At 42.4% G+C, this 22,220-nt stretch overlaps 2 protein-coding genes across 3 annotated transcripts; both read left to right on the forward strand.

The window, feature by feature from the left end:
- Positions 1 to 284: 284 nt before the first annotated feature.
- On the forward strand, positions 285 to 11,947 carry LOC106561922 (transcription factor E2F8). 2 transcript variants are annotated; one of them, XM_014126318.2, is made up of 14 exons: positions 285 to 599; positions 1,624 to 1,699; positions 1,903 to 2,151; positions 2,253 to 2,406; positions 2,666 to 2,974; positions 3,189 to 3,350; positions 3,563 to 3,700; positions 3,993 to 4,187; positions 4,310 to 4,397; positions 4,527 to 5,034; positions 5,225 to 5,500; positions 8,283 to 8,412; positions 10,028 to 10,380; positions 10,646 to 11,947. In XM_014126318.2, exons 2-14 carry the CDS (start codon positions 1,631 to 1,633, stop codon positions 10,817 to 10,819), a joined length of 2,805 nt encoding a protein of 934 aa, XP_013981793.1. In that variant the 5' UTR covers positions 285 to 599; positions 1,624 to 1,630; the 3' UTR covers positions 10,820 to 11,947. The 2 variants fall into 2 exon arrangements, with proteins under 2 accessions (XP_013981793.1, XP_013981795.1); XM_014126320.2 differs by lacking the exon at positions 285 to 599 and adding an exon at positions 1,282 to 1,378.
- A 506-nt stretch (positions 11,948 to 12,453) lies between these two features.
- csrp3 (cysteine and glycine-rich protein 3 (cardiac LIM protein)) lies at positions 12,454 to 17,748 on the forward strand. The gene is given in 6 exon segments (NM_001141485.1): positions 12,454 to 12,529; positions 13,470 to 13,601; positions 15,471 to 15,642; positions 15,972 to 16,101; positions 16,203 to 16,296; positions 17,458 to 17,748. Coding segments are annotated over 5 exon segments (582 nt in total). The 5' UTR covers positions 12,454 to 12,529; positions 13,470 to 13,489; the 3' UTR covers positions 17,532 to 17,748.
- The last annotated feature ends 4,472 nt before the right edge of the window (positions 17,749 to 22,220 follow it).

Consider the following 22,220-nt stretch of genomic DNA (forward strand, 5'->3'; position numbering starts at 1 on the left):
GTTCTAGAAAACATTCCAGCTATTATAATGATCCTATCCTGCAAAATAGATCCTTCCAACAGCCACCTCTGCTGTAATGCTGTAACATTCGTTTTTTTTCTTCTTCGCCAAAATGAGAGAAAAATAAACTACGGGAAGCTGTTGAAATAGACGTAGCCACATTTAACGTTTGCAAAACTATTGCACAAAATGTAATTGAGTTTTTTTCTGGCGAGATATCCATGTAGCGTTTATGTACAAGTCGTGGGAGTAGTTGCACACGGAGGTGGTTGGCTCTATCCGGTGACGAAAGTGCTGAAACCGTCAAACTAGGCGGGACAAATGAAATGGTCCTGAAATAAACGGATTTTACTCACTTGGGTATAACTACAGGACAAAAGTCATTTTGTCTCCCATTTTATACCTTTAGTGTGAATTAGCTGACCGCCTGGTTCCCCGAAATTGCATGGGGACATTTACAACATTTCTAAATGTTTCCAGATATTAGGATTGTTTTGTCAGCCAGCACACTTTTATCACCGATGCCTTTAGCTGCTTGACTTTTCAAGGGGATGCAAACAAGAGTTTGAGAGGTGCACAAATGTAACCTGTGCTATAGGGTAAGTAACTACATATATTTGTGGTCATCATTTCCCTTTATGGGACTGATTGTCAGTCGGATCTTATTCACCACCTTTAACTAGCTAACTACTGTACTTTACACCATTTGTTGGGAGTCATAGAGTTAACCCGCGCCTTACTGTACGTGGCTTGCTGGTCAGCTAGCTATTGCTATCCACATTGCATGGGCTCTCATGTACATTAAGGCGCGTATTTGTGACTTGTAACTAGCAACAACAAAAAAAGTAGTTGTTTTTGGAAGACGTAGCAATAGCTAACGAGCCAGTTGGTTAGAAACCCGTGCGGCGGTGACATTAACCCGCGCGCGCAATAGCTCATTAGCTGGCTAACAAACTAGTTGGAAAGCGATACAATTTTGTTTTGCCAGTCTTTTTTATTAACTTCTAACAACAACAAAAAATGACACATTTATTCATGCGGACTTGCTTTCGTGCACTATAAGTTATGTCAAATATCACAAGTTATCCATGCGTTTCACATTTCAATGTTCCGGGTTGTGTCATTGGAATGTGTCTGGACCTTCCGCGCCAAGATTTAAAAAAACATTTACCTGCGCGGGACGGTCTGAATTTCCTTGAGGTCATTTCCCGCTTCATTCTTATTGGTTACTCGCCGCAAAATAGGCGTATCGTTGAAGCCATTTCGCTTGCTCATTCGATAGAGTGTATGTCATTTACCGCCAAGCATTAACTGTGATATTTTGATTCGATTTTTAACATTCGTATAGGTAATCAACCAAGAGGCACGGTATTATTTGGTAAATGTGATTGAATTAGAAGCGTAGCTGCTAGCTATATCAATAGTATGTTAACGCCGAATAAATATTAATGCGGTTAAGAAACGGGAACTAACCCTAGAGCATTTTGTGTAACTTTAGATTTAAGTGAATCAAATACATTGATCAGCTTGCTAATGTTAACTGTTATTGGTCTAACTAGCTAGACACTGCTTTTTTTGTAGGCAAATATCAGTCTTTACATCCTGTGTTTGATTGAAATTTAGGTGGAAAATGTCGAGCACTTTACCCGAGTCAGAGAATCTGAGCCATAAAACACAAACCACCACCTATAACCACAAGGTTAGTAATTGCTAACAAACTTGCATGTTTCTGTTGATTTTTTAAAATCCAGGTTACTATCTTAGTGTTTTATATAGTAGTTCATATGCTGTATAGCAGATTCTGTTTAAGGTATGTTCAAGGGCATTTGACTGACTGTTACATAACTAACTGTAACCATGACATCCTTAAATACTCTGCTATTTAATGGCTTTGTCCAACAGGGTAATGTCTTTGCAGAGCCACAAGCACTGACAACAACACCAAGGAAAGTATCTACCCAAAGTACTATGCTAACAGAGATTCAATCCAACATGGGACCCCTTACAACCCCAACTAAAGGAAAGGAAACTGGGGCTGGTGAGCCTTGGACTCCAACCTCCAATTTGAAAATGTTGATCAGCGCTGCCAGCCCTGAGATCAGGAACAGAGAGAAAGAGCTGTGTATGGACCCTGAAGGAGGGGATGCCATGGTAAAATAATACATACCCACTTACACACATGAATGAGTCTGCAGCTAAGACCTTAGAAATGTATTGATTGCCTGTTTGATCTATTTCCTTTTCACCCATAGGACCCTGAGCTTGGAGAGGAAGGGGAGAAACAGATCAGCAGAAAAGAGAAGAGTCTGGGTTTGCTCTGTCACAAGTTCCTTGCCCGCTACCCCGACTACCCCAACCCTGCACTCAACAACGACATCAGTCTGGATGATGTTGCCACAGAGCTTAGTACGTCCTGTTTTACTTCTCTCTCTCCACTGTCTTTATTCCCATTTCATTTATTCTCAGAATAGTCAAGCTATATTACCCTTCAATTTTCAAATTTAGTTTTTTGAAGAATGCGATAAATACAGCATGTATTCCCTAAGCTTAGGCCTTATATGCTGATGCTATAAATAAGCAGTTACAAACTAAACAGGCCGTATACGAACAAGACCACTTTACTCCTGTTTATTCAACTCGCATTCTCTCTTCTCTGTCCGAACAGATGTGGAGCGCAGGCGCATCTATGACATCATGAATGTGCTGGAGAGCCTGCACATTGTCAGCCGGCTAGCCAAGAATCGCTACACGTGGCACGGGCGCGCTAACCTGCCACAGACCCTGGCCAAGTTGCGGCAGGTGGGCGAGGAGCACCGCTACGGGCAACAGATGCAGCAGATCCGCCAGCGCAGCCTGGAAAAGGAGTTTGACTCGGACGGCGAGGAGAAGGAGAACGAGGAGGCAGGGGAGGGAGGAGAACAGGGCCAGAAGGAGATGTTCTTCGTGGAGCTTCCTGGGGTGGAGTTTAAAGCAGGTGAGAGGCCAGGACAAACCTCATTTGATTAAGAGCTATTAATTCAATCGTTCGTAATATGTAGCATGCAATTGATTGATTGATCCTGTACTGCCAGGCTTTTGTAGAAAAACAGTTTTCACTGTAGATATTTCTTATTTTAGTGGGCTGAACTGAGTGACCATGGTCTTGGCAATGTAATAAACACGCTACTATTCCCCTGTGTTCTCTCCAGCCTCAGTGAACAGCAGGAAGGACAAGTCTCTGAGGGTGATGAGCCAGAAGTTTGTCATGTTGTTCCTGGTGTCCACACCTCGGGTGGTCAGTTTGGAGGTTGCTGCCAGGATCCTCATTGGAGAGGACCAGGTGGTTGATCAGGACAAGAGCAAGTTCAAGAGTGAGTGTTGAGTCCATATGGGCAAAGCAGTCCTTCATGTCTCTGGCACATCCTGTGTTCTTTCAGCACATTTCTAGCTAGGATACACAAGCTGTATCATAAAAGTTGAGTGTGTAGTTGGCGCAATAAGTACGATTCTGCACACCGAAGACCGTACGGTCTTTATCTGGTGACGATGAGTCTAATGTTTGAATGTGTGTGCGTGTTTGCAGCTAAGGTCCGCAGGCTGTATGATATAGCCAACGTGCTGCGGAGCCTGAAGCTGATCGAGAAGGTCCACGTGACAGAGGAAAGAGGCAGGAAGCCAGCCTTTGAATGGACCGGCCCTGAGGACTTCCCCAGTGTGAAGGGTAAGTACTTATCAGAACACACCATCTTCCCAATAATACTTCACTTGAAGGGGTTACCATACATAATGACACTATCACAAGGCTTTTTACAGGCATCACATGTCCTCGATTTCTACATGATATAGAAGTACCCTGTGCCATTGAAGCTATGCTGAACCTTTGCTATACAACTTAGTGGTTTATATGAGCTTTAAGTCAGAACCTATGTTACCATTTAACCTGTAATGGTGTCCAACCTGCCTCTCCCAGTTCACCAGACTAAATCTTGTCTTGTGTTTCAATTCAAACATAGAGACCACTGCCACTACAGCCACTGCCAAGAGGACACTTGAGTCTCGTACCTCCGTTGACAACTGTGCCAAAAATCTCTTCTCCTCTCCGGGGAGCAAACGCAGCTTCACCCGTCACCCCTCCCTCATCAAACTGGCCAAGAGCATCCAGGAAGACCGGCGCAAGATCAACTCAGCCCCCACCAGCCCTGTCAAGAGTAAGTCCTGGGAGATATCTAGACTCAGTAGAGTCTGGGAGATGTAGAGTCTGGGAGATGTAGTATTCAGATGTTTTCACTGAGAGTTGGGTGTCTAGATTAGCTTCTGTTTTTCTTTTCAGATGATTCCTCGAGCAGCGAGTTCTTTCCCACCAAAATGGCTCAACTAGCGGCAATCTGTAAGATCCAGCTTGACCAGCAATCAAACGAGTAAGTGCTGCCTGATTCTCATTGCAGTATCGTATCCTTTAGTCTTCTAAATTAACCAGAAATGTCCTACATTTCCTTGTTAACATCAACTCAGACCGTCAGATGTTACAATGAGTTGTCTCGTTCCAGGGTTGTTGACAGGACACCTAAGCCTGCAGTTACTGTGACTGAGGCAGTGCCAGATCATGAACAGAGAGCTGCTAAAAATCCAGTAGCTCCCCAGCCGCCAGTATTAACACCCACAGAACCCCGTGCCAGCACTGTCCACCTCACCCCACAGGCACAGTTCACCCCCCAACCTACTGGGGCAATGTCCTTCCACCCTGCCCAGTGTTCACCCCTCATCCCTGTGCTGCTGCCCCAACTCCAGGGAGGCGGACCCTACGCCATCTACATGCACCACTCCTCCTTCAGGCCACACCCCCTAACCAGGCCTCAGCCAACCAGCCTCGCTGTACGCTCCATGACCTTTGAGGATAAGACGGGGCGGAGCCCGAGTGATGTCACAGTACACGGCCACTCGCCTGCTACGAACAACCTGCCAACCAGCAGCCCCTCGGCACTAAAACGTGTGTGTTCAGAGAGACCCTCTGAGGAAAGCCCCTTCAAGGCCAAGAGGATTGACCCCAGCACCAGGGTAAGACCTGTTCTTTACACGCTACCTCTGCCTCTACGCAGCTCAGTTGTACCTACTTTGACCAGAATATGAGGTGACATGTCACTAGCAGAGAACTTTGGCAATGTCATACAAATAAAGAAGCCTGATAAATAGTAATAGCAACGGTCATATGAAGCTAACCCACCTCTCTTTCTCTGCTCTCCTCCAGGACACGTCTCCTAAGCTGTGTGAGATCCTCCAGGCTCGTCTGAAGGCGCGTCGCGGGGGACTCCTCTCCAACCGTCCCTCGCCCCGAGCCCTCCACCTGGACCCCGAGTTCGTCAACACACCTGGGAGCTCAGTGGCCGTCGCAGCCAATCAGACACTGGAGCAGAACCTGGAGACCTTCCTGGAGAAGGAGGAGAAGGTCGCGACCTCAGACAGCGAGGCAGGGCTCACGCCGGTCAGAGCTGTTCCACTGACCCCCCAACACCTACACACAGAGGTAAACACACAACACAAAGTAAAACAACACACACATAGCTAAAGGACAGATACTGGTATTAACAGAAAACACTTGGCTTTAGATGCTGTGTGTGTATAGTATCTTTGGATGATGTGTACGGATGTGCATCTCTCCCTTTCAAGAAGATTTTATAGGTATCCAGATACATGGGCCCCAAAACGATACAGGAACAATACGTTTTAGTTTGAAACGATTCTGTGCGATTCGGTTTGATTAGAGAACGAATCGATGCGATACGACAAAGAGCAGAGCAATGTTCGGTACAAATTGTGCCGTAGACAGGTGGCTACGAAGTCTGGTAATACGACAAACCTTTTTCAACATCTGAAGCAAAATCACTCTTTGGAACATGCAGGAAGTTTGAGTTTGCACCATGGTATTGATGAACGCCCCTCAAGCTCCAGCCAATCTAGGGATTTTTGCCCGACGCAGTCAACACTGACAGCGTTTATGCCCTACAAGCAAACATCGAAAAGACAAAGACATCACAAATGCTATTGTGCATTGCATTGCTAAGGACGTGCTACCAATTAGCACAGTCAAAAAAGGAAGGTTTCAAGAGGTTCAATTTAATTGACCCCAGGTACGTGCTCCCTGACCGCAAACATGGAACAATTTTCCTTCAAGTATAATTTTATGTGTAGCTCACATTAAAAAAAAGATATATATTTTTTTTAAAGTTCCTTTTATTTAACTAGGCAAGTCAGTTAAGAACAACTTCTTATTTACAATGACGGCCTATCGGGGAACAATGGGTTAACTGCCTTTTTCAGGGGCAGAACGACAGATTTTTACCTTGTCAGCTCAGGGATTCGATCTAGCAACCTTTCGGTTACTGGCCCAACGCTCTGACCACGGTTTGTTCAGGCATTCTTCAGTTTGAAGCAGATATGCACCTTTTAAACATTATTGGATTAATATCATGATAATTATTGTTATCAAATGAAAAAATATATAGATATCGGGATAATTTATTTGCCATATCGCCCAGCCCTAGGATTGATCCAGGTCTTTGATGGCCACTCCAATACTTTGACATTGTTGTCCTTAAGCCATTTTACCACAACTTTGCAAGTATGCTTGGGGTCATTGTTCATTTGGAAGACCCATTTACGACCAAGCTTTAACTTCCTGATGTTTTGAGATGTTGCTTCAATATATCCACATAACTTTCCTGACCTCATGATGCCATCTATTTTGTGATGTGCACCAGTCCCTCCTGCATCAAAGCACCCCCACAACATGATGCTGCCACGCCTGTGCTTCACGGTTGGGGATATATTGAATATATTTCACAACTTTGGAATGTATTTCGCCCCCATCTCAAAATCGAATGGTTTGGACATTTTTTACAGAGTGATCTTCTCTCGCTTTGGGCAGGACTGTGGAAGCGGTGCCCCAGGGCAGAGAAGGGCGAGGCAGGGGGAGGCCTGTGGAAGGGGAGGCTGGTGGGGGTGAACTCCTGGATCAGGGGTGGTCTAGAGCCTAGGAAGGAGAGGGAAGACATGTTAATTACAGTCATAAGATACCGATTTCCAATTTAAGTCATCTGATACAGTATGCATTACTCAAATCCATATGCTTTACTTAAGGTAAAAAAAATAGAATGCAAAATAGTGATTCCTGTCCTCCTTATGAAAATAGCAATCTTACCCTGTATATACATTTTTAAAAAATGACCATATACACTGAGTATGTGAAACAATAAGGACACCTGCTCTTTCCATGACAGACTGATCAGGTGCAAGCTATGATCCCTTAATGTCACTTGTTAAATCCACTTCAATCACTGTAGATGAACGGGAAGAGACCGATTTTAAAGAAGGATTTTTAAGCCTTGAGACATGGATTGTGTATGTGTGCCACTCAGAGAGTGAATGGGCAAGACAAAATATTTAAGTGTCCTTGAACGGGGTATGGTAGTAGGTGCCAGGCACACGATTTGTGTCAAGAACTTCAACGCTGCTGGGTTTTTCAAGCTCAACAGTTTCCCGTGTGTATCAAGAATGCATTGGAGTCAACATGGGCCAGCATCCCTGTGAAACGCTTTCGACACATTGTTGAAAGTCCATGCCCTGACGAATTGAGGCTGTTTTGAGGGCAAAATGGGGGAGGTGCAACTCTATTTGGAAGGTGTTCCTAATGTTTGGCATACTGATTGTTTAAAGCAAATCTACCAAAAGTATTGCTGATGGTGAACCTGAATAATCCTAATTAAATCTATTGTAAGGCCCTTTCAGCAGGTATAGCCAGGTGAGAGTCGTCTCTGGTAGCTTACTATCATTCCAGTAAAACACTATTTTCAACATTGCACAGGTAACAATAACCTAGCAAATGACATATGTTGTCACAATCTTAATATCATGCAAGCCATTTTAGTATTTCAATGCTGAAGGTGCCACGCAAGTGACCCAGCACGTGAAGCACGTTTGACTAGGCTACTGATATTGCCTGGAGTTGTTCGGCATGCAAAATGACTTGTCGATCAATGACTGTCAACAGAGTTACATGCAGTTCAACACAAAAGATAAGGGAGGTTTTCTGATGGTTGAAAGAGCCCCCCCCCCAAAAAAAACAACAATTGAACCAGTGATTAATAACGTTTGAATCGATTTTTCTGAGCAATGCATGCTACATTTGGATCGGTCTGCGTACCGACGCACTTTTATTCTTAAGCATTTGAATTTGGGACTGATGCGTATCGGTGAGTCGTTACATCCATAATGCTGTGTTAATGACTCTGTGTGTGTGTGTGTTCCAGACTCTGATCCCCACTGGCTACCTGATCCCTATCTCCCAGCAGTCCCTCTTCAGCTACAAAGACATCCACAACACCGAGAGCAGCAACGCCTCCATACCCACCTACAACATCTACCACACACCCACTGCAGGTATACATACCTTTAACATTTATTCGCAGTCAGTACACACACTAACGCAAACTTGAACTATGTCTTTTAATAAAAAAAAAAAAAAATCTGAGGACTTGAGTAATGCATACTGTATCAGATGACTTAAATTGGAAATCTGTATCTTATGACTGTAATTAACTTCTTATGGATGGTGGCAGTATTGAGTTGCTTGGATGACTGACGTGCCCAGAGTAAACTGCCTCCTACTCACTCCCAGAAACTAAGATGTATATTATTATTAGATTTGGATAAAAAAACACTCTGACGTTTCTAAAACTGTTTGAATGATGTCTGTGAGTATAACAGAACTCATATGGCAGGCAAAAACCTGAAAAAATCCAACCAGGAAGTGTTTTGTAGTTCTTCTATCTACTGTCTATTCAAACTACAATGTCTGTGGGGTCATTTTGCACTTCCAAAGGCTTCCATTGGCTGTCAACAGCCTTCAGAAACGTCTTTCATGCGTCTCCTGTTACTGGGCAAAGAACAGCAGCTCAGTTTCAGTGGACTGCCTGGGAGCAGTGAGTTGTTTACTGCGCATTCACACTGGCGCGCTGCTCATTCTTTTTCTTCTGTAATGAATACGCTATTGTCCGGTTGGAATATTATCTACGTTTTATTTTAAAAAGACCCTAAGGATTGATTGTAAACATCGTTTGACGTGTTTCTATGAACGGTAATGGAACTATTTGACTTTTTGTCTCTTATTTTATGCACACGCGTTATGCCTTTTGGACAGTGATCTGTACGCACAAACAAAACGGAGGTATTTGGACATAAATATGGAGTATTTCGAACAAAACAAACGTTTCTTGTGGAAGTAGGAGTCCTCGGACTGCATTCTGACGAAGATCAGCAAAAGTAAGAGAATATTTGTAATACTAATTCAGTTTTGTTGATGCCAGAACTTGGCGGGTAGCTGTATAGCTTGCTTTGATGGCTGAGCTATGTACTCAGAATATTGAACAATGTGCTTTCTCCGTGAAGTTATTTTGAAATCTGACAAAGCTGTTGCGTCAAGGAGTAGTGTATCTATAATTCTTTCAATAACTGTTGTAAATTTTATCAACGTTTATGATGAGTATTTTTGTAAATTGATGTGCATATTCACCGGCGGTTTTTGTTGGAATACATTTTCTGAACATCACGCGCCAATGTAAAATGCTGTTTTTGGATATATGAACTTTATCGAACAAAACATACATGTATTGTATAACATGATGTCCTATGAGTGTCATCTGATGAAGATCATCAAAGGTTAGTGAATATTTTAGCTGAACTTTTGGTTTTTGTGATGCATGTCCTTGCTTGGAAAATGGCTGTGTGGATTTTCTTGTGAAGTTTATGTCCTAACATAATCTAATGTTTTACTTTCACCGTAAAGCCTTTTTGAAATCGGACACTGTGGTTAGATTAAGGAGAATCTTATCTTTAAAGTGGTGTATAATACTTGTATGTTTGAGAAATTTTAATTATGAGATTTTTGTTTTTTTGAATTTGCTGCCGTGCACTTTCACTGGCTGTCGTCATATCGATCCCGCTAACGGGATTCAAGCCATAACAGGTTTTAACATGTCTTCCCTCTCCTTCCCAGGCTCTAAACCACCCCCGATCCAGGAGTTCACCCCCACCAGCCTCCCCTTCCACAGGCCTCCCCCCGCCTCGCCCTTCTCTGCTCCAGGGCACCGCTTCCACAGCCCCAGCCCTGCCATCCTCAACTTTACCCTGCAGAACCTGGGCCTCATCCCTGGGCCTGGCTCTGTACCCGCTTGCAGCCCTGGTACTGCCCAAACCCCAGAGCACCCCAGCTCCGTGCCCCTGCCTCCCCACCTGGGCCTGCATCAGAGGGGCAGCATGGTCTTCGTTAAGCCCATGTCCCCCGTGCCAGTCCAACACCAGATGACCGGCCCAGGCGGGCAACCACTCACGCTAATCAGCCTACAGCAGGTGAGATGCATACATACATCCACACAAACACTGTTACACAAACACTGGGTCACACACACAGCATACATACACACACAGCCTCAAACCCCAAAAAGCTTAACACACATACAAACAGTCAAAGTCAAACCCCTCCCTAATTGATAATGGTGTGCTGCTGGTTCAGTGCTTGTGTAAATAGCCTCACTGATTTATATAAACGAGGTGTGATGATGATTGCAAACATCTGCTAACTTCTCTGTCGTTGTCTATTTCTCCTCCTCTTCAGGTGACCACGCCCAAAGGGACGGCCCTCGCCCAGCACAGTTTCTTCCACACCCCTGTCTCCCTCTCCCCGCTGGCTACCGTGGTAACCACCAGCCACGGACACACGGCGCCGGCGGGAGCTAAAACCGTTTACATCCCCCAGAGGAAGCTGGAAGTCACCACTGAGGATACCTAAAGACTATGCTGCTATACAACCTGTGTGTGTCTGTGCGTGTCTGCATGGTTTTCTATGGTCTGACTGTCATATTTTTTGTAGGTTGAGTGATTTAAAAAAAAAAAAAAGTTTTAGGGTATGTGATGTCTCCAAATGATTTAATCCAAAACTAGTCCATGGGTTATTCCAGCGTTTCCCAAACTCGGTCCTCAGGACCCCAAGGGGTGCACGTTTTGGTTTTTGCACTACACAGCTGATTCCAATTATCAAAGCTTGACGATTAGTTGATCATTTGAATCAGCTGTGTAGTGCTAGGGCAAAAACCAAAACGTGCACCATTTGGAGTCCCGAGGGACTGCGTTTCGGAAGCCCTGGTTTATTCCATTTCTACAGGGGGAAGACAAAGTATGTGAACGTGGTGTGGAAACTCCATACAGAAACAGCTGCGTGTCAGGGTGAGCACAGCTAGCTCCAAATATAACTCTGATGGAGAGACCAGCCATGGTAAATACTCTTAACCCTGGGGCTTTGAGACACAATATGATGCCAGGTATTACTGTGTAATACTATAATACTACAGCGTACTTTTGATACTGGTTTATGTATGGATTTATGATTAGGGATCACCAGTAGGTATTAAACTGGTAAGGGGTGCTTTCTGTGTCTAAATAGTGAAACAGTCTTGTCTTATTTAGGTTTTGAAGGGTTGTTTGCCAAAATCTAATATGCTGTATTTCAACATTTCTCAAAGAGAAGTTGTATTGAAGTCCCATTACATCATCAACGTGCCATAGAGAAGAACAACAACTTAACCTCAGTTCACCAGGATGACATTTAATATGTGACAGTGGGACTTTAATGACTGAAAGAGAATTTTCTTTTTGAAAAGTATTGTAGATGAACTGTTTTTGTATGTGTAAAATTGGTAAGATTACAATTTTGCACGTTGTACATGTTAACTGTTACCCTTAAAAAGCTGAATTGTATGTGATTCAACTGTAAGGGGTGAATGTATGCGATGGCTTCCTACCTTAGGCAAATCACGTAATTGAAATTGGATCTTAATGTATAAGGAATGGACTTTAAGCATTAAATTCAGCTCAGATGTCCTTGTATATGAAATGGTAAATAAACATATTTTTAAACCGGTCTCTGTTCATGTATTCTTTACTGTCTCCCTCGGTTGATGAATACATGGTCAACGTTATGTTGGTGTCCTATAGCATTAGTCTACAGTAGAGTCTGAATATGATAAAGGTGGTTTCATATCCAACAGTACATGCCTTCAATTAATAACACAAACCCGTCTAGATCTATTTCGTTCTGTGTAGACACCTCTCTAAAATCATGTGCCATTCCAGTTACCATCAGCCAGACAATTCATTCCGCTTGGCTACTGTCACCCAGAAGTTTCGGGAAATCTCTATCAATCATGCTTGTGTAAGACCAGGACAAATGGTGAAATCTCCGGGGCCCAGCTCAGGGCCAGGGGTCTCTGTGGCCTGTGTTAGAGGTGGGGTGGGGGGGCTACTGTAGGTCTCAAGTGTTTTTTCCCGAAGTTATTTTAGGAGGATGTTTTAATTTGAGCGTCACCATTCAACTCTGGGTGATGAGAGTGAGATGGGCTGTATTTAAGCACTCCCCTCGGTGGTGTTGGGGCAGTCGCACTCAGATTTGAGACTGAACTGGGGGGGGGAAGAGATTGATACTGATACGTCCAGACTTGTGCAGGTATAGTAGTCAAATATTTATGATTTGTGATTGATATGTTTGATATTGATAAATGTAACCGCACACTGGTTGAATCAACGTTGTTTCCACGTCATTTCAATGAAATTACTTTGATCCAACGTGGAATAGAAATGTAATTGACTGGGACCGGCAGTATTTACAGTAAAACCGATATCATATACTGGCCAGTGTCCAATCAGTGCCATACTTTTAGAATATTTGGTCCATGGATCAGACTGATGTTGAACTTGATCAAGCTATCTCTTAAGTTGAATTGCATAAACAAGATTTGAATTCATCCATCACGATTCACTGGATGTTGGAAATTTCCATGTGAGGTAAGTGTTGGTGACCCAGCTGTTCCAAGCGGTCCAGGGTGGATACTGGCATGTGTTCTTCCATGGTCCTAATGGGCTCTATTCCTGGAGTCTTATCACCACATACCAGCCCTATGAGGTGACGGACTACCTCTAAAATGAATGGGTGACAATAGAGGAGAGTCAGGACTGGCTGAGATACCTTATCTCTGCTAGAACAACAGGCTTGACAACATCGCTGTCACTATACTATGATGGGTATCATCAAAGAGAATCCAAATGTAGACATTTATATTTAAAAAAACAAATATATATAATCTAGTCTGAACCTATTGCAATGCATGCATAACCGTGGGAATTAGGGCTGCTGAGGGTGCTGCAGCACCCCCTGATAAGTCAGTATTAAAATAATATAAAAAATATATATTTTGGGAGAAAAAAAAATGTCCACCAAATTAGTGCTTTAGGGCTTTACAATACTACTCAGCAGAGCGGGAAGAACATCTTCCCGCATGTTTATTTATTGACCACTATGTCATGATAAGTCAGAAATACACTGATGGTCTTGAGGCCACCCCAGAGCTGATTCAATCTGCAACCATCTAACACCCCTCTCGATGCAGACTCTCACCCCGAGACAAGGATGCCAAACTGGGGCGGCGGGGCCAAGTGTGCGGCCTGTGAAAAGACTGTGTACCACGCTGAGGAGATCCAATGCAACGGGAGGAGCTTCCACAAGACCTGCTTCATCTGCAGTGAGTTATCCTCAGTCACACGCCATGTAGGCCTAGACTGACAGAGAAGACAAACTGATGACACCAAGACCGGTAATAAACTCATTACTTACTCATAAAACCAGGATCTGCTTAAAGAGTCGTTCCATGTCATTTCAGCAACCCATGACACCTACCATCTCCTATTGTTCTAAAATTGCTTCTGTAGTTAGAAACAGGAAATATTGCCATCCCTGAAACATTATGTTGAAATGTATATTTTATAAGCTAATTGATTGCACCCAAATTGGCAATTTTAAATAATAGCAAACACAGGAATACAAAGAAGTTGAGAAGATTTGGACAAGCTGGCTTCTGTTTACAGTTCTACAGTGGCCATTGAAGATAAGCATCTTATTGCAGTTCAGAAGACTAGCCCTGTCCCACCCTTCATTAACACAAACAATAATCCTCTTATTTTGTTTGGCTTTGAGGTTGTCTGTTTAATTCTGCCTGGTCAACCAAACAACCAGAAAACCCTTCACTCCATAGGCAACAGCAATTATAGCCAGCCAGTCTATCAGTGTTGTGGTGTATTTAAGATGTTTATCCTACGATTTGAGCCCTGAATCCAGATTCCTCTTACACAGAGAGCCTCTTAGCTTATGCAGGCTGTATCTTAGCGATCACGGCAGCAGCAGAGGGGAGAGGTGGAGCCCCTATTAGGGGACCCAAAATTACCACCTAGAATGCCCATCTCAAGTAGGGCGTTTCAATCTCACCTAATTACCCATGAATGGCTGGGGCTGGGCTTTGAACTGGGGGCTGCCAATAGGTAGATAGCACCACTGGGAGCACTAAAAGGCCTTTGTAATTATCTGCAATTGAGGAGGGATCTGCTTCTCCATCTGCTGGGGCTGGCAAATGGGAGAGTCTGTCCACTACAAGCCTCTGCCCTACACAATGGTGGAAAAAGTACCCAATTGTCATACGAGTAAAAGTAAAGATACCTTAATAGAAAATGACTCAAGTAAAAGTCACCCAGTAAAATTCTACTTGAGTAAAAGTCTAAAAGTATTTGGTTTAAAATATACAGAAGTATCAAAAGTAAATGTCATTACTAAAAGTATAAATCCTTTCAAATTCCTTGTATTAAGCAAACCAGACGGCAACATTTTCTTATTTTTTGATTTAATAAAAAAAAATAATAATAGCCAGAGGCACACTCCAACATTGCAACATCATTTACAAATGAATCATGTGTGTTTAGTGAGTCCTCCAGATCAGAGGCAGTAGGGAAGACCAGGGATGTTCTGTTGATGTGCGTGAATTGGACCATTTTCCTGTTCTGCTAAGCATTCAAATGTAACGAGTACTTTTGGGTGTCAAGGAAAAATGTTTGAAGTAACAACTACATTTAGGAATGTAGTAGAGTAAAAGTAAAAGTTGTCCAAATTATAAATAGTAAAGTACAGATACCCGAAAAAAACGACTGAAGTAGTACTTTAAAGTATTTTTACTTAAGTACTTTGCACCACTGGTCCTACACAACCCCTCCAGACCGTAGTCTTCAGAAATAGACCCTGACCAGGGACAGCTGGAAGGGGTGTGTTAATTTACTTGGGTGGGACCATTTCTAGACCCCAGGCACAGGCTTCTGCGGCCTAGTAATATGAATAACGCCATTATCCACAGCCTCATATAGTTGCTTAATAGGTATCCGGGCATGAAAATATATATTTTGGTATTAAAATAAAGGAACAGAATACTAAAGTGATTTTGCGGTCCACCCTGACAAACTGACAAAAGTTTCTCCATAGCTGTCATGGCCACAACATTCTTTCTCCTGTTAACTGTGGTTAAGTACGGACAGTGAGTCAATGTGTTGGTTTGGTTTGCTCTTCACCCCAGTGGCCTGCAGGAAAGGACTGGACAGTACAACAGTCGCAGCGCATGAGTCAGAGATCTACTGCAAGTCCTGCTATGGCAAGAAGTATGGGCCAAAAGGCTACGGGTACGGCCAGGGTGCTGGAGCCCTCAGCTCTGACCCCCCTGGACAGAACCTGGACATGCAATCTCAAGAGTAGGTCCCTCTCGTTACTCTCTCTGACTCCCCATCTCTACCCCTCTCTTTCACATCTGAACAACCAATTTAAGGACTTGCCATAACTGACGTTGAATAAGCGACTTAATTAAAAACACGGAGATGTCCAAGACACTGCTGCAGTTAAATATCAATGAAAACATACATCAGTCATATTTCCAATATCAAAGAGACACACGAATACAGCTTTCATAAAAAGCTTCCCAGACTTTGAAATGGTACCAAGGAAACATTTTAATTGTAAATATGGGTGTTCGTTTGTGTCTCTTTGGATATTTATTGTAATTTATTCTTTCCTCTTTATGAAGCTCAAAGCCTCGCCCCACATCCACAAACTCCAACTCCAGTAAGTTTGCGCATAGGTTTGGAAGTTCAGATCGCTGCCAAAGATGTTCGAAGGCTGTCTACGCAGCAGAGAAGATCATGGGGGCAGGAAAGGTAAAAGTCCTCTATATAAGCCTTGCTTGCACCCTTTAGACCACAACAATACAACAATCACCTAACTCTGATATATGGGGTGTATGTGCTTCTTGTTGAAGCCTTGGCATAAAACCTGCTTCCGCTGTTTGCTGTGCGGGAAGAGCCTGGAGTCTACCACAGTGACAGACAAGGATGGGGAACTCTACTGTAAAGGTACATACACACAGGACCAAACAAGCTCCCACCATTTACGTGCTGTAAAGACCACACAGCTAGCCTGCCATACAGAGCTCCATTAGATCAATGATACAGCCAGGCGTCAGTAGAATCTAGTGGCTACGATGAGGGAGCGAGAGCATGGCCTTATTTATATTACTGCATATTGGATGACTGTCCTTCATATTCCATTCACCCAGCTCAATGTAACATCGATATGTTTAGGCTACTGCATGATGCTCAAATTTTCCCTATACCCATCATGAGGTTGCTACAACCTAGCCTATGAATGAAAGTTTACAACGTAGGTGCACAGGTCAAGAGAAATTTGAATGATCAAGTTGGCAGACATTGACACATTCAATACCACCTTGCACACTCTTGCCTGCATCTAGCTGATCTAGGGTGAAATCATTAGACCAAAAGTTGCAAACGAGTTTCTATTGGACAAATTCAAGCATGTTTATCCCCGTTTGCTTCCGTTTAAGAAACATTTTTCAACAGAATCGGTGGAATGAATACACCCCTGATCTAATGCAAACACAGTTCACTTTCATAGCAGCCACATACAAACAGCATGATCCCTTTGCTCGTTGTAATTCCTTCACATGTCTACGAGCTCTCCTCCTCTCACCTTTTCCCTTCGCTTGTGGACTTTAGTGCACAACACATCAGTGAACTGTAAAAAAAAAAAATCTTCATATGATAACCGCTAACCACTACACACAGCCGACATCGTTGTCACCATATTAATGTCATAGTCAACATATCTACTAGAACTCAAACGTTAATAAACCCGCTACAATCATGCATAGAAGGGGATGAGGACCATGAGCTTCCTAGGTTTTGTATTAAAGTCAATGTACCCAGAGGAGGACGGAAACTAGCTGTCCTACGGCTACACCATAGTGCTACTCTACAGAGTGTTGTTGAGGCTGCTGCAGACCATTGCAAAACATATCTAAAAATGATAACTTTTTTAAATGTTTCACTATCTTAATTTTTTATGAAATTCACTGAGGATGACGGTCCTCCCCTTCCTACTCCGAGGAGCCTCCATTGCTAGAAACTCAATGACTCTCAGTCACCAGGAACTCAGTACTATTTCTTTCGGTGTTTCATTATTTCTTAGTTGGTTTCTTCCCTCTGTCTTTGCAGTTTGCTACGCCAAGAACTTCGGGCCGAAAGGAAAAGGGCTGGGGAACATGGGAATGGTGGAAGATGAAGAATGAATTTCTTGTAATAGTTTGTGTGTGTGTTAGTTTTCTTTTCTTCAAATATAGAGCATTTTGAGCACTTAGTGAAAATGTGTTTTAATAAAAATATTCACCATTTGCTTGTACACAACATTTCTTAAAACCTCTTTCTCTTGCCTTACAATTATGTAAAAACACTTGACAATAGTAACTCCATCACAGCATTCATCAACACATTAAACGATTGAGAGAGAAGTGACGTCTAGCTTGTATCAACTGCACATCCCTTTCTTGTGTTCAAGGCAAAGGATGAAACAGCACTGCTTCATTTGCATAAAAAGGACATTGTTGATCTAAGTGTCATCATATCAAAGTAAGCTGTACGTCAAATAACCTGGACCGCCACACAGGCCTGGGTACAATACAGACGGTCACCTATGGATGGTGTATAGGATGGGTAGACCTCAAATGACATTAATCAATTATAACCAGATGCTCTTCAAAATACATTGAAACTGAAACACAATAGAATAAAAGCACACCTCGAAAGAAAAAGGAAGCTTTGAGGCAAAAACAAGCATCAAACGAAAGCCAACAAACTATTCAGCTAATAATATCGCTCCACATTTAAAAACAAATGAGCATGAAAACGAAAACGAAAGAGGAAAGGAAAACATAATTAAGTCATATTTCTGTTCTGTGTTAATGTGCTGCCTGCCTGGTGAAGACAGCTACAACAACATGCCTCCAGCTGTTTTTAATTCATTATTAATAGGATTTTATCTGCGCTCATAAATACGCCTGTGTCATTTAAATTAACAAGGCAACGCTAATTACCAAACACATTTGCGTTAATCTATCCAAACTATTATGTCTTGGTGCCCAAGCGCAAGCTTTTTGTAATTAAAAGTACATAAGCTGCAGGAGGCTGATGAGGGTGTGTACATGAATTTTTAAAAATGTTTACCTGTAATGAGATGGTGCATTTTTTTGTTAAGCATATCCATTAGCTACTCTACAGTACTCTTCCTGGGGTCCGGGCAAAATTAAGGCAGTTACACAATTTAAAAAAACATTACAATCATTACAGAAGTCACAACACACTAAGTGTGTGCCCTCGGGCCCACACACCACTAACACATATCTACAAGCAGAAATCAATGTGTATGTGTGTGTATAGTGCGTATGTTATCGTGTGTGTGTGTATGCATGTGTATTTCGTGTATGTTATCATGTGTGTGTATGCATGTGTCTGTGCCTTTGTTTGTGTTATTTCACAGTCCCCACTGTTCCATAAGGTGTATTTTTACCTGCTTTTTAAATCTGATTCTAGTGATTGCATCAGTTACCTGATGTGGAATAGAGTTCCATGTAGTTATGGCTTTTTGTAGTACTGTGCGCCTCCCATAGTCTGTTCTGGACTTGGGGACTGTGAAGAGACCTCCGGTGGCATGTCTTGTGGGGTATGCAAGGTGTCCGAGCTGTGTGCTAGTATTTTAAAACAGACAGCTCGGGACCTTCAGCATGTCAACACCTCTTACAAAAACAAGTAATGATGAAGTCAATCTCTCTGCCATGAGAGATTGATATGCATGTCATTAATGTTAGCTCTCGGTGTACTTTTAAGGACCAGCCGTGCTGCCCTGTTCTGAGACAACTGCAATTCTCTCAAGTCCCTCTTTGTGGCACCTGACCACACGACTGAACAGTCGTCCAGGTGCGACAAAACTAGAGCCTGTAGGACCTGCCTTGTTGATAGTGTTGTTAAGAAGGCAGAGCAGCGCTTTATTATGGACAGACTTCTCTCCATCTTAGCTACTATTGTTTCAATATGTTTTGACCATGACAGTTTACAGTCCAGCATTACTCCAAACAGTTTAGTCACCTCAACTTGCTCAATTTCCACATTATTCATTACGAGATGTACAGTTGAAGTCAGAAGTTTACATACACCTTAGCCAAATACATTTAAACTCAGTTTTTCACAATTCCTGCCATTTAATCCCAGTAAAAAAATTCCATGTCTTAGGTCAGTTAGGATCACCACTTTATTTTAAGAATGTGAAATGTCAGAATAATAGTAGAGAGAATTATTTCTTTCATCATATTCCCAGTGGGTCAGAAGTTTACATACACTCAATTAGTATTTGGTAGCATTGCCTTTAAATTGTTTAACTTCAGTCAAACGTTTCGGGTAGCCTTCCACAAGCTTCCCACAATAAGTTGGGTGAATTTTGGCCCATTCCTCCTGACAGAGCTGGTGTAATTGAGTCAGGTTTGTAGGCCTCTTTGCTCGCACATGCTTTTTCAGTTCTGCCCACAAATGTTCTATAGGCTTGAGGTCAGGGCTTTGTGATGGCCACTCCAGTGCCTTGACTTTGTTGTCCTTAAGCCATTTTGCCACATCTTTGGAAGTATGCTTGGGGTCATTGTCCATTTGGAAGACCCATTTGCGACCAAGCTTTAACTTCCTGACTGATGTCTTGAGATGTTGCTTCAATATATCCACATAATTTTATTTTCTCATGATGCCATCTATTTTGTGGCTTTTTTATGGCGGTTTTGGAGCACTGGCTTCTTCCTTGCTGAGCGGCCTTTCAGGTTATGTCGATATAGGACTCTTTTTGCTGTGGATATAGATACTTTTGTACCCATTTCCTCCAGCATCTTCACAAGGTCCTTTGCTGTTTTTCTGGGATTGATTAGTACAGATGAACGTGGTACCTTCAGGCGTTTGGAAATTGCTCTCAAGGATGAACCAGACTTGTGGAGGTCTACAATTGTTTATTGGCTGATTTCTTTTGATTTTCCCATGATGTCAAGCAAAGAGGCACTGAGTTTGAAGGTAGGCCTTGAAATACATCCACAGGTACACCTCCAATTGACTCAAACAATGTCAATTAGCCTATCAGAAGCTTCTAAAGTCATGACATAATTTTCTGGAATTTTCCAAGCTGTTTAAAGGCACAGTCAACTTAGTGTATGCAGACTTCTGACCCACTGGAATTGTGATACAGTGAATTATAAGTGAAATAAACAATTGTTGGAAAAATGACTTGTGTCATGCACAAAGTTGATGTCCTAACCGACTTGCCAAAACTATAGTTTGTTAACAAGACATTTCTGGAGTGGTTAAAAACGAGTTTTAATGACTCCAACCTAAGTGCATGTAAACTTCTGACTTCAACTGTATTTGAGGTTTAGGGTTTAGTGAATGATTTGTCTGAAATACAATGCTTTTCGTTTAGGAAATATTTAGTACTAACTTATTCCTTGCTACCCATTCCAAAACTAACTGCAGCTCTTTGTTAAGTGTTGTAGTCATTTCAGTCACTGTAGTAGTTTACGTGTATAGTGTTGAGTCATCCGCATACATAGACATACTGGCCTTACTCAAAGCCAGTGGCATGTCGTGAGTAAAGATTGAAAAAAAAGCAAGGGTCCTAAACAGCTACCCTCAGGAATTCCTGCTTCTGCCTGGATTATGTTTGAGAGGATTGCATTAAAGAACACCCTCTGTGTTCTGTTAGACAAGTAGCTCTTTATCCACATTATAGCAGGGGGTGCAAAGCCATAACACACACGTTTTTCCAGCAGCAGACTATGACCGATAATGTCAAAAGCTGCACTGAAGTCTAACAAGACAGCCCCCACAATCATTTTATTATCAATTTCTCTCAGACAATCATCAGTCATTTGTGTAAGTGCTGTGCTTGTTGAATGTCCTTCCCTATAAGCGTGCTGAAAGTCTGTCAATTTGTTTACTGTAAAATACCATTGTATCTGGTCAACAACAACAAAAAATCCCAGAAGTTTACTAAGGGTTGGTAACAGACTGATTGGTCGGCTATTTGAGCCAGTAAAGGGGCTTTACTATTCTTGGGTAGCGGAATGACTTTAGCTTCCCTCCAGGCCTGAGGGCACACACTTTCTAGTAGGCTTAATTTGAAGATGTGGCAAATAGGAGTGGCAATATCGTCCGCTATTATACTCAATAATCTTCCATCCAGACTGTCAGACCCCGGTGGCTTGTCATTGGTGATGGGCAATTTTTTTACCTCTTCCACACTGACTTTACAGAATTCAAAAGTACAATTCTTATCTTTCATAATTTGGTCTGATATACTTGGATGTGTAGCGTCAGCGTTTGTTGCTGGCATGTCATCCCTAAGTTTGCTTATCTTGCCAATGATAAAAATCATTCAAGTAGTTGGCTCACTGATATTGCCATCTGATTCAATGAATGATGGCACCGAGTTGCCTTTTTTACCCAAAATGTAATTTAAGGTGCTCCAAAGCATTTTACTATCATTCTTTATATCACTTATTTTTATTTAGCTTAGTCACAATTTCTTTGCAGTAATTTTGCCAATCAGTTGGGCTGCCAGACTTATTTGCCATACCTTTTGCCTCATCCCGCAACCATACAATTTTTCAATTCCTCATCAACCCAAGGGGATTTAACAGCATGCTTATTAATAACTGGAATAATTCATTTCATAAATGTGTCAAGTGCAGCGTGTGGTTGCTCCTCATTACACAACACAGACCAACAAATATCCTATACATCAACAACATATGGATCACTACAAAACTTCTTCTTTGACCGCTTATACACTTTCGAAGAATGACGTCTTGAATGGTGTCTTTCTTTGGCTTCAATTAACAGAGGTCTTGGTACGCATCATTTGTTTCATTAAAATGTCTCCAGTGGTGTGGATCAAG

The sequence above is a fragment of the Salmo salar genome, chromosome ssa11 (assembly GCF_905237065.1).
Source record: "Salmo salar chromosome ssa11, Ssal_v3.1, whole genome shotgun sequence".
In the NCBI taxonomy this organism is placed as follows: Eukaryota; Metazoa; Chordata; class Actinopteri; order Salmoniformes; family Salmonidae; genus Salmo; species Salmo salar.

Bases quoted from the DNA above. Each gene is read 5' to 3' on its own strand.
- LOC106561922 (XM_014126318.2), top strand. From the start codon at position 1,631: ATGTCGAGCACTTTACCCGAGTCAGAGAATCTGAGCCATAAAACACAA. The intron at 2,407-2,665 runs GTACGTCCTGTT...CTGTCCGAACAG, and splicing joins TGATGTTGCCACAGAGCTTA to ATGTGGAGCGCAGGCGCATC. The intron at 4,188-4,309 runs GTAAGTCCTGGG...TTTTCTTTTCAG, and splicing joins CCCCACCAGCCCTGTCAAGA to ATGATTCCTCGAGCAGCGAG.